We start from the raw sequence: 16,228 nt of genomic DNA, 5'->3' as shown, positions 1-16,228 counted from the left end.
CTGCTGCATGGTGCTGAGCAGGCAGGTGTAATAGTTATTTGGAGTTTGCTCACTGAAAACAACTGCCTGCTGTAGCTGACAGCAGCACTATGAGAGCACCAAAAATAGATTTGTGCTAAAAGACTGCATCTCAAAAGCTTATCAAAGGGTGGACAACTAATATAAAGCCCCAGTATGAGAATTTATTTTTTTATCTTTATGAAAAATGCAGCAAAAAAGTGGAAGAGCAGCCTTACACACTGCCACCACTACAGATATATAAAGTAGCATAGCAGAGCCTTAAAGCAGCCTACAAGCATAAATGTTAAACCATATTGGCCGATAAGAAGTTTTGATTAAAATCATAATGAACCATGTAATTTAAACTGAATACAACCCATAAAATACAGTTTAAACTAGTACCCTGTGGAATTTTCTTGTAAGCAGTGTTTACATTCAGAGGTTGTCACCATAACCATTGTGTGTTCATTAATAATCACCAATTAAAATAATTAAGTAATTAAAAATATTGATGATATTGAAAACAATATATTGTTGTAATATTTGAGCTGAAACTCATTATAATGCTCAGTATATCCAAGGTGACCACTGATGATGGTGATTCTCTGTAGGTTCACTACTGCAAGTGACCCATTTTTTGTGATACACAGTTTTAATGAAAATATTGATTTTAGTGGCTTTAAGGGTTGACCTTACATTGGACTTGGGTCAGGTTCCACAAACATGGTGGAAAAAAAAAAACAGACTAAAATATTGTTGGTTCTGCTATTTTTAATATGATTGCTAACAGTAAGAAAAATATAGATTAATTGCAACCTCATCCAAGGTAAACCTAGAAATGTATGACAAATGTAATGGAGTAAAGTTTTCAAACACTGCAAATTTAAATTTAAGTCACAATGCTGTGAAGAAAAGACTGATCACATTTTAAAAAAGTTACTTTCCAATCAACTCTACAAACATGTGGCTGTAAAAATTACCATAAAAACACACATCTGACTAGAGAAAAAAATGAATCAGCATCCCCCCAGTTCACCTAAACCTAATTCTAAATCTCACTCCATTACATAGCACCTTTAAAACTGAAACCATCTGGTACATAAGGCAAAGACCATCAAGGAAACCAGAATTAAAGCAAGTTATTTGACTATACAAGCTTTTTTCCATCCTACATTGCGCAGTGCCTTGTAGTCATATGTAGTAGATAAACGTAAATGTAGTCAGATAAAACAAAGTTCCCCTTACCTGAAAATGCGATCAGAAGGTTGTTCTCCCATCACAAGATCAAAACCGCGCTGGAAGATGGTGTAAGGCCAGGGACTGATCGGATGAAGAGACAAAGAGAGAAAAAGAAGAGAGGGTATAAAACTGTGTTAAAATCAAAGCCAGAGAAATGTTACATTCTTCAGTGCACCCATTCTCATAATCTAAACCCTTTAAACTCAGAGGCAATGCCGAACTTGCATTATTCCTGCCTTCCTGAACCTCACAAATCACAAGCAGCATTGTGATGTATGTTGTCTGTAAACATGCTGATTGAAAAATGTGTTCTCCGACAGCTGACGTGCAATGTGACTTTGGCTTACATCTATTTAACATGGGAGGGGATAAGAGAGGATGACATGATGAGACAGAATATGAGAAAGAGACAGAAAGAGGGAGAGTGGGATGGAGAGAGCAGACGATGGAAAAAGAGAATTAAAGAGTAAGAGAGAGAAAGAAACAGTAAGGGGACAAGACAGATGCCAAGAGGCAGAAATGAGAGAGGGAGAATGATGGAGATTAATGGTGAGTGGCAGCTCAGGGACTAAACAGCCTGCAAAGTGCGAGTGTAAGGAGGAGAACTGACAGGGGCCTGATGTCATTTTGAGCAAACTCCTACACTACTGTAAGCAGAAAGAACATCAAGGAAGAGGGGTGCGGCTTCCATGCCACAGGCTGTGGTCATTAAACATTTAAGCCACCCCAGGGTGACTCCTCTGTCAAACAGTGACAGGGACACGAGGAAAGCACCAGGGAAATGAGATACAGAGGTGCACAGTTTGAAGGGCTAAAGAGGAAATTCAGATGTCTTCAAAAAAAAAAAAAAAAAAAAAAAAAATCCATGTTTTCAGAATTGCAGGTTGGTGTGATACAGTCAAAGTAAAGAGAAAATGGCAGGCTCTGCCTGCTGCAAGCCACACTCTGGTAAAGTTATAGTCAAGAATATAGCATGAGATTTTGGTGGCTTTTATATCACTGTATGATAAAAATTTTGAAATAAAAGCTAGTACCAGTCCACAGCACATATCTCAAAGCCACCTGTTTATTCATTCTCATGATTTCCTCAGAAAGGTGTTTGATCACAAGCTTTATTTGTATCTTGTATGACGCACAGGATGAACATGCACCAGTATGAGCACACGAGCCTTTTTTTTAGCTAATCTAAAAAATGCTACTGAATACAAACAGGTAAATAACTTGAAAAGTTAATACTGTCATGGTTCACTACAGACTTCCTCTTTGGGACTCTTGTGTTGTAGTTATTTCCTGTGTTCCCTCAGTTAGTTTCTGTATCTTTACCTTTCTCAGTCTTGATTACTTTAACCTGTGTTCTCTTTGTGTCTTTATACCTACCATTGCTCCCCGCCAGGGCCTCTGTTTAGTCAGCTGTCTGACTGGAATGATGGCGTTAAATGCTGAACTGAAGTCCACAAACAGGATCCACACATAAGTCCCTGATTTATCCAGATGTTACAGTTGCGCATGAAGCGCAGTCCCGTGTTTCGAGTCTACAGTAGAACTCGTTCAGGTCTTCAGCGAGTTGTTGATTCACCTCAGTGCTAATCTCCTTATTCAGTGTGTTCCTGGCCTGACTGTACAAGACTCTGTCCCATTTTCTGTAGGCATCCTCTTTGGCCTGATTGAGCTGTCTGAGTTTTGCTGTAAACCATGGCTTATCATTGTTGAATGTTAAATAAATCCTGGTGGCAATGCATATGTCCTCACAGAAACTGATATATGAAGCTGCAGTCTCTGTGAGCTTTTCCAGATCGGTGGAGGCAGCGTCAAAAACACTCCAATCAATGGAGTCGAAAGAGACTTGTAAAACCCACTGTTTCGTTGGTCCATCTCTTTACAGTCTTTACTACAGATTTAGCAGATTTAGGTTTTTGCCTGTAAGTTGGTGTAAGATGAACTAAACAGTGATCAGAGAGAGAGTGGTATTCATTCTTTATTGTGATGTAACAGTGGTCCAGTATATTGCTGTCTCTAGTGGGACATATAACATGCTGTCTGTATTTTGGCAGTTCACGGGAGAGATTTGCTTTATTAAAGTCCCCAAGAATGATTATAACAGTCTGGGTGCTGTTGCTCTGTGTCTGTGATCTGATTAGCGAGTTTCTGTAAAGCCAGGCTCGAGTGCGGTGAGAACGAGAATGAACGAATGAAACTCCCGCGGTGAATAGAATGGCTCACAGTTAATGAACAGCACTTCTAGATCGGGAGAGCATTCTGTTAACACTGTTATATCTGTACACCACCTTTCATTGATGTAGAAGCATATCCTGCCGCCATGCGATTTCCTGTGTCTCTGTGTGTGTATTTGCACTTCCAGGCCAACCATTGTATTAAACATGAGAAATAGAGGTATATTAAAAATTAAGGAGAATAAAATGCAATAGTAAAACACAGTATCTGAAGAGCAAGAAGAGAGTTGAGGGAGTGAAGAGTTTGGAAATGTACACTAGTGTGTATATGTATATATGTATGTATGGTGCATCTCAATAAATTATAATATCAAAAGTTGATTTATTTCAGTAATTCAATTCAAAAAGTGAAACTCATATATATATTCATTACTCACAGACTGATATATTTCAAGTGTTTATTTATTTTAATTTGGTTTATTTTAACTTACTGCTAATGAAAACCAAAAATTCAGTATCTCAGAAAATGACAATATTGGGAAAATGACAATATTGGAGACTCAAGGTGTCAGACTATAATCATATAATCAACTCAAAAACACCTACAAAGGTTTCCTGAGCCTTTAAATGGTCTCTCTGTGGTTCAGTAGGCCACACAATCATGGGAAGACAGCTGACTTGACAGTTGACCAGAAGATGAGCACTGACACCCTGCACAAGGAGGGTAAGACACAAAAGGTCATTGCTAAAGAAGCTGGCTGTTCAGAGTGCTGTATCTAAGCACATTAATGGAAAGATGAATGGAAGGAAAAAATGTGGTAGAAAAAGGTACACAAGCAACAGGGATAACTGCAACCTTGAGAGGATTGTGAAACTAAACCTATTCAACAATTTGGGAGAGATTCACAAGGAGTGGACTGCAGCTGGAGTCAGTGCTTCAAGAACCACCACACAGACGTATCCAGGACCTGGACTACAAGTGTCGCATTCCTTCAAGCAACTCTTGAACCAGAGACATTGTCAGAGGCGCCTTACCTGGGCTAAGTACAAAAAGTTTTAGAGCACTTCAGGCTTCAGACTTGGCACCTGCCCACACTGCCAAAAGTACCAATACCTGGTTTAAGGTTTAAGAACTGAAGGCCACTATCAGAGCAACCTGGGCTTCCATAACCCCTCAGCAGTGCCACAGACTGATTCCCTCCATGCCATGCCACATTGCTGTAGTGATTCATGCAAAAGCAGCCCTGACCAAGTATTGAGTGCTGTGCGTGTTCATACTTTTCTGTGTTAAAAATTATTTTTTCTATTGGGTTTAGGTAATAATCTAATTTCCCGAGATACTGAATTTTGGGTTTTCATTAGCTGTAAGTCATAATAATCAAAATTAAAAGAAATAAACACTTGAAATATATCAGATTGGGGTCAATCATGGCCTAATGGATAGAGAGTCGGACCTGTAACCCGAAAGTTCGAGTCTCAGGACCAGCAGGAATTGTCGGTGGGGCAGAGTGAATAGCCAGCCCTCTTCACCTTCAATACCATGACTAAGTCGAGACCCTTGAGCAAGGCACCGAACCCCCCAACTGCTTCGGGTGTGTGTTCACTGCTGTGTGTGTGCACTTCGGGTGGGTTAAATGCAGAGCACAAATTCTGAGTATGGGTCACCATACTTGGCTACACAAGTCACTTCCCTTCAGATTGTGTAATGAATCCATATAATATATGAGTTTCACTTTTTGAATTGAATTACTGAAAAAAAATCTACTTTTTGTTAATATTCTAATTTATTGAGATGCACATGTATAGACAGAACTCTTCAATGTTTTTTATTTGGCTTTTATTATATGGCCTATTTTAGGTAACTGTATAGATTTTTATTTACTGTCATGGCCTTAGTCATTATTGTTATTTATAATCTACACACTCACGTTCAGGTCTCTTTCAACATATTTAAAAAGTGTAAAAATGGAGTGAGGAAGCAATGAGTAGAAGCATGGCTCATTCTCCATCCATGGTGGATATGTGGTGTGTCACAGGAATGTTAAGGGGTCAAATAAGAGACTGACCTGCCCAGTATAGTATGGACACAGTCAGCACTAAAGAGAAGCTGTCTTTGGACTTTGCGTTTCTCTGCTAGAGAAGCAGGGAGTCTGGGGGAGCTTTGACAGTCACTACAATCACATGTATTGCCCTTTGAGGGAGTCACAGTTTAAATAGCTACGCTATATCAGAGTTAGTGGCTCTGCACAAGGCTCTAGTCTGAGAGAATCAGTATGTAGCCAGGGTGCTGCTGTTTATCACAGTTAACGTTACTAAATATCCTGTTAAGCTTTGAATTCAGAAGATTTATTGGTGGGTCCTTGTGCTGTGTTTACTGCCTCGGCTGAGGAATAACTCTTGTTCATATACAACATACTGTAGGTTAACGGCTTATATCAGGCTTACTAATGCTAATGTACTTGGCAAAGCTGCAGCTATCAAAGTTGCAGATGGGGCTGCCAGATGAGCAAAAACTGACCTCTGAGTCTTGCCTAACAGAAACTACCTAAATTTGACTAGAATATGTGTGATATGTGTAAAGCTCAAGAATCTTTTATAGTTATTTTAATCAAGCAAATAAGTTACTGAGCACTATCCACAAAAAATAACATCATGCTTATTATTAACAGAAAGGCTATTAAATGCACACCGATTGTTGTAAAAAACAGCAATTTTAGTTCTTTTGAACATCTTGGTTTTATGATATATTCCAATTTCCCTGTGAATTAGTTACAGAGGCCTGAGCTTCATTATTTTCTAACCTAATTTTAACAAACCTCTCACATCTTTACGTTTTATTTAAGGTAATAGAATCTGAACTCACCCCTTTCGAACAAGTTGTACTGCATCCTCTCTTAAGGAATCCCAAACTTAATCCTTCATTTTTTGACAATTTCTGGACCAATTTCCAAACTTACTTTTTTATGTAAAGCTTTATAAAAAGTGATTTTCACCCAGCTTTTAGCTTTACTGGGTCAAAATGACCTCTGAGAAATTTCAATCTGGTTTTAGAGCTTTACATAGAACAGAAACTGCCCTTCTTCAAGGTGACCAATGACCTTTTCTATCGGTCGACAGAGGAGAGAAGCCCCTTTTCATTCTTTTAGACCATAGGGCAGCTTTTGATACAGTCGATCAGAACATCCTAATTGACCGTCTTGAGACCTGGGTGGGCATCAAGGACGCTGCACTAAATTGGTTTCATTCATATCTTTAGAAAGAACCATTCATTTCTTTCTTTTTTGCAGTTACCAGTTATCACATATCTTCCACAGCCCACATTACCTCTGGTGTACAGCAGGGTTCAAATTTAGTCCAATTTTATTTTTCCATTTACACTTGGTCATATTAAAAATGTCATGTCATGCAGATGACCCACAGATACCTTCCACTGAGAGCCAATGACCCTAGAAGCCTATCTGCTTCTGTTGACTGTCACAGGGATGTTGGATGGCACAAAACTTTCTCCAACTTAACAACTCAAACATGAAAATTGTAGTGTTCAATTTCCCAGCTCCTCATAGTGCCATCTGTCTTGACCTGTTTTCCGTTTGTGAAAAACCAACAGGCAAAAATCTAGGTGTAATTTTTGACTCCAATTTCAACTTTGTCCTACACATTAACAAAGTTGTCCAATCCTCTTTCCATCAAGTATGAACAATAACCAGAATCAAACATTTCTTACAAAATCTGTCCTGGAAAATATCATCCATGCATTAATTTTCTCCAGGCTAGATTACTGGTACTCCCCTCTTTCTGGTGTTACTCACAAGTCCCTCTTTTGCCTCCAACTATTCCAGAATGCAAGTGGGCTTCTTACTGGTTTTAACAGACAACATCATTTCACTCCAATCCTGGCCTCATTTGGTTTGTTGCCTGTCCATTTTAGAAGTGACTTTAAGTTACCTATAGTAACAGTTGATGGCTTATGATGAAAAAGCTCCTTTGCAAAGGGTGCAATGTAAATAAAAGTTATTATCTTTATTAACTATGCATCTGTGTAGTTTTGTAAATTTCCAAATATTAATTGGCAAGGGCAACATCGAAGCTCTTTTTGATTTACAGTATCAATAGCTTGGGCTTGGTCAATGTGTGGGGATGATTTCCTCGTAAATGATATTTCTTTATGTTTCTATCATTTCTTCTCGGCCTGATAAGGAGAAATCATAAGCCATCCTGAAGTAATAATCACAACTTACCCCTGATTGGGCCCCCACTCACTGCGGATGCAGAGGTGTTTGTGGACTGGGTCCTTCATGTAGCCATCCAGGCAAAGACATTCTCCTGCAAACAGAAACACAGAGATTCAAACGTGTTCATTATAGTTGAGCCTTTTTTAATTAATTGGATTATTCTCTCTGCTCCTTTCCTTTTGTTTTACTTAAAGAGAGTTTCCCCAAAGCTACAGCAGTTAGAGTACTGAAATCGTTTATTTTTAATTTTCTGACCCTAATGCACATAATAGCCTAAAAATAACCTGTTTCTTAGCAGTGCCATGAATTCCTATTTGGCAATAACACAGACCAAAATTAAAGCAGCTTCTTTGAATTACAACAGCAGTCATTCAGAATAGAGTTAGGCTACAAGGCACTCACATTACTTACACAGAACATAATTACATTCAAATAAATAAAATGTAGAAACATTTGTGTTTAGTAATTCTTAAGTGGGGTCTATATTCAAACTGCTTGTCAGATGGCCATTTCTGTAACTTTCCCAGATTAACAATGGACCATTCACACCCATGATTGGTCAGCTGTGCACAGGTGGGAGAGGAGTGAGGTATTTTTCTTATACATTTTGATGCAAAATGTAAATGTCTTAACCCTATTATTAATTGTATTGTCAGGAAGACACAGGAATTGTTTAGATTTTGTTGTCCAAACACTGTATTTGCACACTAATTAAGGTTGTCCTGTGTTCGAGTTGCCTTTTATAACATGAAGCAAAATGTGGAGACAGAGTGAATGCAAAGAAAGGCAAAGAAATCATGGACTGTGAAATGAGGAACCTCTATGGTTGAAAATGTAATTTGAGAACTGCAATTATCCTGTTATTATTATTCATTTAATGTACACAGAAAATACAAAGACAGAGTGGAAGGAGAAAGTTCAGAAAAAAAGAAGAGAAAATAAATTTTCTGTCAGATTTGGAAATCAGTCGATCACAGCTTTTTTCTTGTTGCTTGCTTCCAGAAGGCATAAAAAACCTGAGGTGAGCTTCACTTCACCTTCTGACTCAAAACACTTTTCTTCTAATCTTGGAGTGAGAAAAAATTGTGATGTTCTGGACAAGTCAGCAGTTCCTCATTCTAAGCTAGCAAGCTAAGTGGTATTTGTACTGTAGGTGTTTCATCAGATGTTTCATCTTCTTGATACTATTATCATGCCTGAGGATTATTTTATTTTTTTTACCAGCAATAGTGACTGACAAAAATCACAGTGATTCTGTGTTGTTTCATCCTCCGCAAAATCTACTTCTTTAATTTGAAACACAAAAACAACTTTGGCTTTCTAAATAGTTTTTACCTTCTTAGATCCTGGGCCTAATTGAAAAATTAAATTAAAAAATTAAAAACATCTGTTGGGAATTTAAAAATCTAAATATTTTAAATATTTACTGCAAATGTCTAGATGAGCAAATATTAGTACTTTCCATAATTATCTGACTGGTCCATGTGATTAGTTAACATCCCCCATTTAAATGTAAAGCAATTAGATCAGTGACTATTCTAATGAACAGACACTTGGCACTGTCATTATTTACTAAAGTAAAGCCTATCTGAGACTGTGATTTACACAGTTAATACTCAGGCAGCATTTTTGGGCAGTTGTTAATAGGATCACATGCAACACTGCTCATCTGTACTGCCTACAGACTGAGGCACCATGATCATCTAAAAGTGTTTATAAACCTTTGGTTCAGGGCCTCATGCGGGATTGTTTGATATAAATACATGATCATTGAGGATTTTTAAAAACAACTACTGACTGTTTTTAAAAAGTGAAAAAATTAGAAACTTCAATCTGAAATGGGACTACAGCAACATAGCAGTGGGTGGATTTACATTTACGTTGGCAACCATCTAAAACGTGAAGCCTTTTAGCAACAACAATGAAACATCAGCTTTTTGTTCTGCTGTCAGCTCCCTGGAGAAATGTCAGCCTTGCCTTTGGTCAGGGTGATTGATCGGGCCTCACCTTTCATTTAGAGGGTTACAACATGATACAACATGGTCTGTTCATGCTCAACAGGAGGCAAGTGAAGGGTACAGGACCAAGGCTTTTACACACGAATGTTAATGAAAAAGGTCAACTGTCTGTACCTTGCCAGGCAAAAATAAATCACACTCAGTGATTTACATGCTCATATCATGTCATATTATATACAAAAACAATGACTCAAGTGGTTTGTTCCTTCAGAGGGTGTTTACATTTGATAGCATAATAATATTCAAGAGCATCGAGTGCTCTTGAGAGGACACAGCTGTCCTAAGACTGTCCAGTTAAGCTGAACATCAAAATGGGAGTAAATGAGACCTGAAAAAATAAGAATCTTTCTTGAGAGAAAAGAAAATGTTGTGAATAATTTGTGCCTTTTGAATAAATAATCATTCTGAACTGCACATCCAACAGTATTAACTCGATAAACATTCACCATCCATTTAAATTCTTTGACTGAACAATGCAAATACATTCAAGAGCTTCAGTTATTTGATGTGCTTGGCCATTAGTAAGTAAAGGTGAATGAGGTAGAGGAAACCACACTCTCAAATTCTACAGTCAGGTCTATTTTTGGATCAGTTCATAAACAAAGATAGTCATGAAGTAGAACAGTTAATCCTCGTTAAAAGAATTTTGCAGTCTATTTCACATGGGGTATTATTTTAGTGTCATTATTTCTATCCATTTTGATAGGATTGTACTGAGAAAGACAATTACTGATATCTGGGAATACAATGATGTTGACCAACAGTCAAACAGTGAGGTTCTGGTCAAGCCAACAGTTTTGCCAAGTTATTGAAAACAACTGTTTTAAGCAACTGGGAACCAACCAGCAGTGTCCATGCAATTTTAGTCATAGAACTGCAATACTGTATTATGTCCATGTTCCTAAACTGAATCAAAAACCCTTCTTTATTAGTTAAATGAACCTGTGGATTTGACTGAAATCTGCCTGATCTAACTGCTTTGTTTCTAATTTCCTAACAGGCATAATAGCCACAATTATGTCTTAATCTAATCATCATTTGCAACAGTCCCCTTTGCCCTTGAACCAGCCATAGTTCTCTAGATTCTAGCAGTATGTATCAGTGAGTCAATGTCTGATTCACACCTGGTATCCTGGTAGTCGGTACCAGTAATCTTGGGGGTGATCTGTCTTACGGGGTTCAGGCCTGTGCAGAACAGCAGTGGTGACAGAGCATCTCCTTGGTAGATACCACACATGTTAGTGACTTGTGCAATTGGCTTAAATTTGGTTTTTAGGTTTGTTTTCCACATTCCCATTGACTTCTTGATGAAGGCTCTTAGAGTCCTGCTGGTGTTGTACAGTGTCAAGCACACCAGTATCCATGTGTACAGCACTGAGTCATAGGCTTTCTTGTAGTTTTGTCTACCAGTAACTGGTGCTTAGCTCCTCTGGTGTTCCTACCAATTCCTTTCTGGGCTCCTTATCCTCCTTATCCAGTCAACATCTGTGGTGCAGACACTGAGGTGGTGCCAGCCTACAAATATCCCTCCTGTTCACCTGGACAATAAGTTGGACTTGTCACTGAACACAGACACACTCTATAAGAAAGGCTCCTTAGGTCATTAGACATCTGCAGGAAGATGCTGCACGTTTTACCAAATTAGTACTGGTAGCAAGTGTGCTGTTTTATGCTGCAGTCTGCCGGGGAGGCAGCATAAAGAAAGATGCAAGGACAAAGTGGTGAAAAGGCTGGTTCAGTGACTAGAACAAGGCTGAATTTATTGGAGGCGCACAGAAAAATATAGAGGCCAGGAAAATGTCTTTTTGAATACATACATAGAAGCACAGTTCTAAGAAATGTTTGTGGAGCTTAAAATAAATATTTAATGAGAGAAGAACTCAAAACCACCTCTTCATATAATTTTTACTATCACCTGGCTGTGATTCCAACACTTCCTTTGGCAGCATTCTCAACTTGCAGATACTACAGATCTGAACATAATTGCTGCTCTGCTGCTTTGTAAAACATGCAGTGAAATGTTGGACACTAGAAAGCCAATTTCACGTGTTGAAAAAAGCAATGAAATGACAGGAGCTGTTAGGATTCATTTACATTTGTTGTGTGGCTATGGAACAATTGTAAACACCTCATCTTGCTTTAATTACTGTTTGACTGGACTCTGAAGTTACGGCACTGTACTCAAAATTGTTTTACAATTTCACTTAATGTTTCATTCTATATTTGAAAAGCATAGATGAGCTGATCCAGTTTCTAAGCTCCACACTATTTTCAACACATCCCATCTTGTTATTAGCCACCATTTAAAACACATAGAAAAGAACTGTATTTAGGGACTAGGCTGACTACACATACAGATTTCCTTTAAATAACTTCATAATCTGTTGTGTGGGCAGCAATGAAAGCAAGAACCGTTTTACTTTATGTTCAATGTCACTTGTGCACAAAATTATTCAGGTCAAGAAGCAGATCTCCACACTGATCCATTATGCAATCTCACATTAATCAAGCCAAAATGTCAGTACTGAAAGCGTCCAGGTTCAGGACTCAGCAGCAAGGCAAGTGTTGCTTGTTAAAACTTCCACCATCCTCTTTTAATGTCTTGCAGGAACAGCTCAGATATTGTCACAGCCCATCTCAGTTTTCATCAGTATCTCCTCCACCAGAAAAGAGGATTGGATTTAAGCTCTCTGTGGCACCTCTGCAATCTCCTTCCAGCCCACACACACTTTCATTCCAATGTGCACAGTGTCACACTAACAAACACACACACATAAGCACTCATGCAAAACAGTTTCATTATAAATGCTTCATATGAAAAATACAATACAGTTACTGACACCTTGCTGTTAGTGGCGCTAGTCCATATATAATTTTAAGGAGTAGGCAGATTGTGGGTTTGGCTGTGTGGGTAAGTCTCAGGAATTATTTCAAGTAAAGGCAGGCATGAGACATACTGGTCCAGCTTTTTGACTCATTTAAAGGTCTCAGAACTCACTTGGTATTGCCCAGGGGAGCACTAGGCTGCTGAATAATGGATGCAAAACAAGGAAGACACTTCCTCCACTTTAAATGTGAGATTTCTTGCTGCACTCATAAATTAAGTGACTTATTGGCAGATACTGTGCAGGAAACCAGGTAAAACTAAAATGATTCATTCTGTTCAATTCTGGCACGTTTCCAGTAATGCAAACATGTTCCCTTGATTTCTGCTGCTTGGCTGTTATTGCCTCTGATTAGTTTCACCTCTGGTTTGTTATCTCCTGTTCACTGCTTATTTAAACCAGAGTCATTTTCTCCTCAGGGCTGGTTTGTTGTGTGGTGTTAGTGTCATGTGTCACCTGTTGCCTGCTGTGCGTTGGTTCTTGCATTATCTGCAGTTAGATTTTAGCCTGTACCCTGCCTCCTGCAGATTATGATCCTCAAGTCTGGTTAGTGTTTTCTTGGGTTGCCTCATGTGTTTCTTGCATGTTCCTTAGTGTTAAATAAACTCACCTTCACTGGACTGCCTGGCCTTGCATCTCTGGTTCTTTGCCTGCTTTTGGGTTTCCTAACAATATATTATTTGTGTTTGAAGAGATAATGCACTCTGAATAGAAATAAGTTGAAGCAGGGAGTAACAAAGGGAGTAAGATCTATGAAATCAATAACAAATAACAACAAATCAACTTAGAATTCATAGAAAATAATAATTATACCATCTATTATTTATCATGTATTGATTGTTGATGAGCATGACACTTTTTTCAGTATAACATTAATTCAGGTAATTAATGTCTGTACTGTGTCAATAGGAATACGCAAAATCACTCTGACAGCATGACACAAGGACATTTTTTTACAGACCCCTCAAATCAGCTTTTTGTCCAGCTGGGACTTCTTTAAAAATTGCAGTGACACAATTATTAAGGCCAGTCTTTTGTCAATTGCATCTCCACAGGGACAGTGTCAGAATCTTGATTTGAAATATTTGTTGTTCAAAAAAAGCAAGAACAATGTTAAAAATCTATGACAGGAAATTATTTATATGATGTTGGTATTATCTTCTGAATGATAAAGTTGACTAAATTCACTACAGTGATAGTAGGTGGAAAATAATTACACCATAGTGGGTCCTATTAATAATGCATGTCTACAAGTATTCATTGCATTAGTGCAGTAAGATTTACTTGTAGAAATAAGGACTGAGTTTCAGGACAAATTGTGTCTAACTTGTTAAAACAACAAGGTCTATTTTGAATTTGCAGGGAGAGAAAACCAAATGTATTCACTGACAGATTTAGTAGAGTTTTAGAGGCAGGGAACACCAAGTGTATTCACTGACAGAGAGAGTGATAAAGACCTTGTTAAACAATAAAATGTTCTACATTTCTCTTTTATCAGCACACTGGTCCACATTTGGAATTTGAATATGGTTCATGGCTTGAATAAAATATTAGGTATCGTAGTCAGATATCTTGTTTAGATATCCAGCTAAGCCTTTGCAAGCAATTTTATAAAAGTGCAAAAATATAAATTGTGTGATTACAGAAAAGCCAGTGAAGATCAAATGAACGAGCACAACAATATTTTTCTAACTTGGCTTTTACTTTTTACCCTGTATTCAATTAATATTTTAAATTCTGGGTCATGAAGAATTTAATAAACGTACCATCCATCAGTTACTGACATGGCATTTTCTTCAACTTACCAGCAGTATAATTTAGCATTAATGTCATTTCAGGCATGTCAAGCCTTCATCATTAAAACACATTATTCATCTGTCCATCAATACTTTACGGATACATTCTTGTGCTAAACAAAACAGAGTGAAATTGATTTTTGAAAAGAAGAAAAACCTAGGTACTTTTAGCTACCTAACTGTCATTGTGTGTTTATGGTTTCAAACAGGGGTCAATAACATTAAAAGTTATGCTCATAATTATTCAACTCTGTCTTAAATCAATAGTTAGACCTTACAAACAGGCTTTTCTACCTATAATCATCCTTCCTGTTCAAAAGACAACCGTTCAATACACTTTTACTGGAAGTCATGAGGACAAAAGTCTTTTCACTGGCAAGTGTAAACAATATTTGATCTAATCCTACATTAGCTTCACAGTAAATGAAACAATAGGTGTAACTAGCTGAGGTGGAAGCACAATATGTCCTACTCTTTTATTGTGTTTTGGTTCTCTAAGTTCTTCTATTTAACTTTCTCCAGAATATTGAAGTATATGGAAAAGTGCAATATAAACATCTATGAAGTATCATTATTATTATTATTATTTTGTCTTGAAGCAGTATATAGTTTATCTACAGTCGATATTTAACGAGTTGTCTTATACCCTTACCATTTGGTTTGACTTTCTGCCTGTATAGAACATAATGCAGTAAACTCAATGAGTAACAGTTCCCCAACTGTGAGTCCAAAATGAACAACCTTGGGCTCTATAGATAAGCAACATTTGAGATAATTCTGGAATGCAAAAAATTTATGTAAAATAAATGAAAATTTTAAATCAGACCATGAAAAACATCCTTATTAGTGAACACTGATGCCTTTGAACCTGTTGTAAAAATTCTGAACTAAAATGCTAATAAATTTGAGTAAGATTGAGTTACAATACATGAAGCACAACAAAGCAATACTATGTTCCCTAACCAAATAGTAAGCTTTGGAGAGCCAAATGTGCCACACATTTTGACCTTCTCAATGGTGTCAGTAAACTGCATTTTAATAACAGATGGATTTAAGTTGTATTTTGAAATATGCTTATGTGCAAAAACTAAAGAATGATCTGCATTTACATCAAAACATATGTCAGACATGTCATAATGCATCCAATGAAAAGCTCACAGTGGATGTGCAAAAAGGAGCAAAAGATTCAGTGGAGCAAGCAGAGCTAAGGCTATTTTGCTTCTCACAATAAAATACATGTTTAGGTAAATTCTATGGCATTATCACAGCAGAATAACTTGAAGAATGAATGCATTGTTTTGCAATCAGCAAGGGGATGAGCAATTGCAATTTGTCTCTTTAGATATCCAGAGTTGAAACCATTATCACGCAATTTTCAGCACCAAAGAATAACAAATTTCTGCTTTTAATTTAATTCTTATACATAATGTGATATTGATGCCTTGTGTTTGTATTGACATAAAAACCCTTTGTGTTCTTGAACTTTTACCTGCCAGCAGCTACTGTATGTACATCAATGATGCTTTTTTCACACTCGTTTATACTTTTTTTCATTATAAATTTGTTCTACCACAATCTATACTATATTTATTTTATTTTGCACATTTTTCGCACATACAACATTCCACTTTGAATTATTTCTTAAACTGTATATGCTTTTCGTGATGTTAACTAAAGTGCAAATGAAGTTCACAGTGGAGACAAGCAAACTAAAAGATCAGCTCCACACAGACCTCTCCTGGCGAAAATCAGGTCAAGTGCTGTAGGCAATCTATTTTCTATTTCAGGCCCTGCCGCCCATCTGGGCATAGCCATGGTCACAACTGTAAACAATTAAAGAGTCGCCGGTGAGGTGCTCACAGTGAGTGATAAACACTGCAAGATCTG

General features: G+C 37.5%; 1 protein-coding gene across 1 annotated transcript in view; it reads right to left on the bottom strand.

The window, feature by feature from the left end:
- The window catches only part of astn1 (astrotactin 1), a 377,251-nt gene that overhangs the window by 248,919 nt on the left and 112,104 nt on the right, over window positions 1-16,228 (bottom strand). Inside the window, exons 9-10 of the mRNA XM_026312724.1 lie at window positions 7,649-7,733; window positions 1,246-1,320 (exon numbers count right to left, since the gene is read on the bottom strand). Of these exons, the coding sequence (XP_026168509.1) occupies window positions 1,246-1,320; window positions 7,649-7,733 (160 nt within the window). The remainder of the gene's footprint in view (window positions 1-1,245; window positions 1,321-7,648; window positions 7,734-16,228) is intronic.

Source organism: Mastacembelus armatus, chromosome 17, assembly GCF_900324485.2.
Source record: "Mastacembelus armatus chromosome 17, fMasArm1.2, whole genome shotgun sequence".
Taxonomy (NCBI): Eukaryota; Metazoa; Chordata; class Actinopteri; order Synbranchiformes; family Mastacembelidae; genus Mastacembelus; species Mastacembelus armatus.
This window is presented reverse-complemented; position numbering and strand designations above follow the sequence as displayed.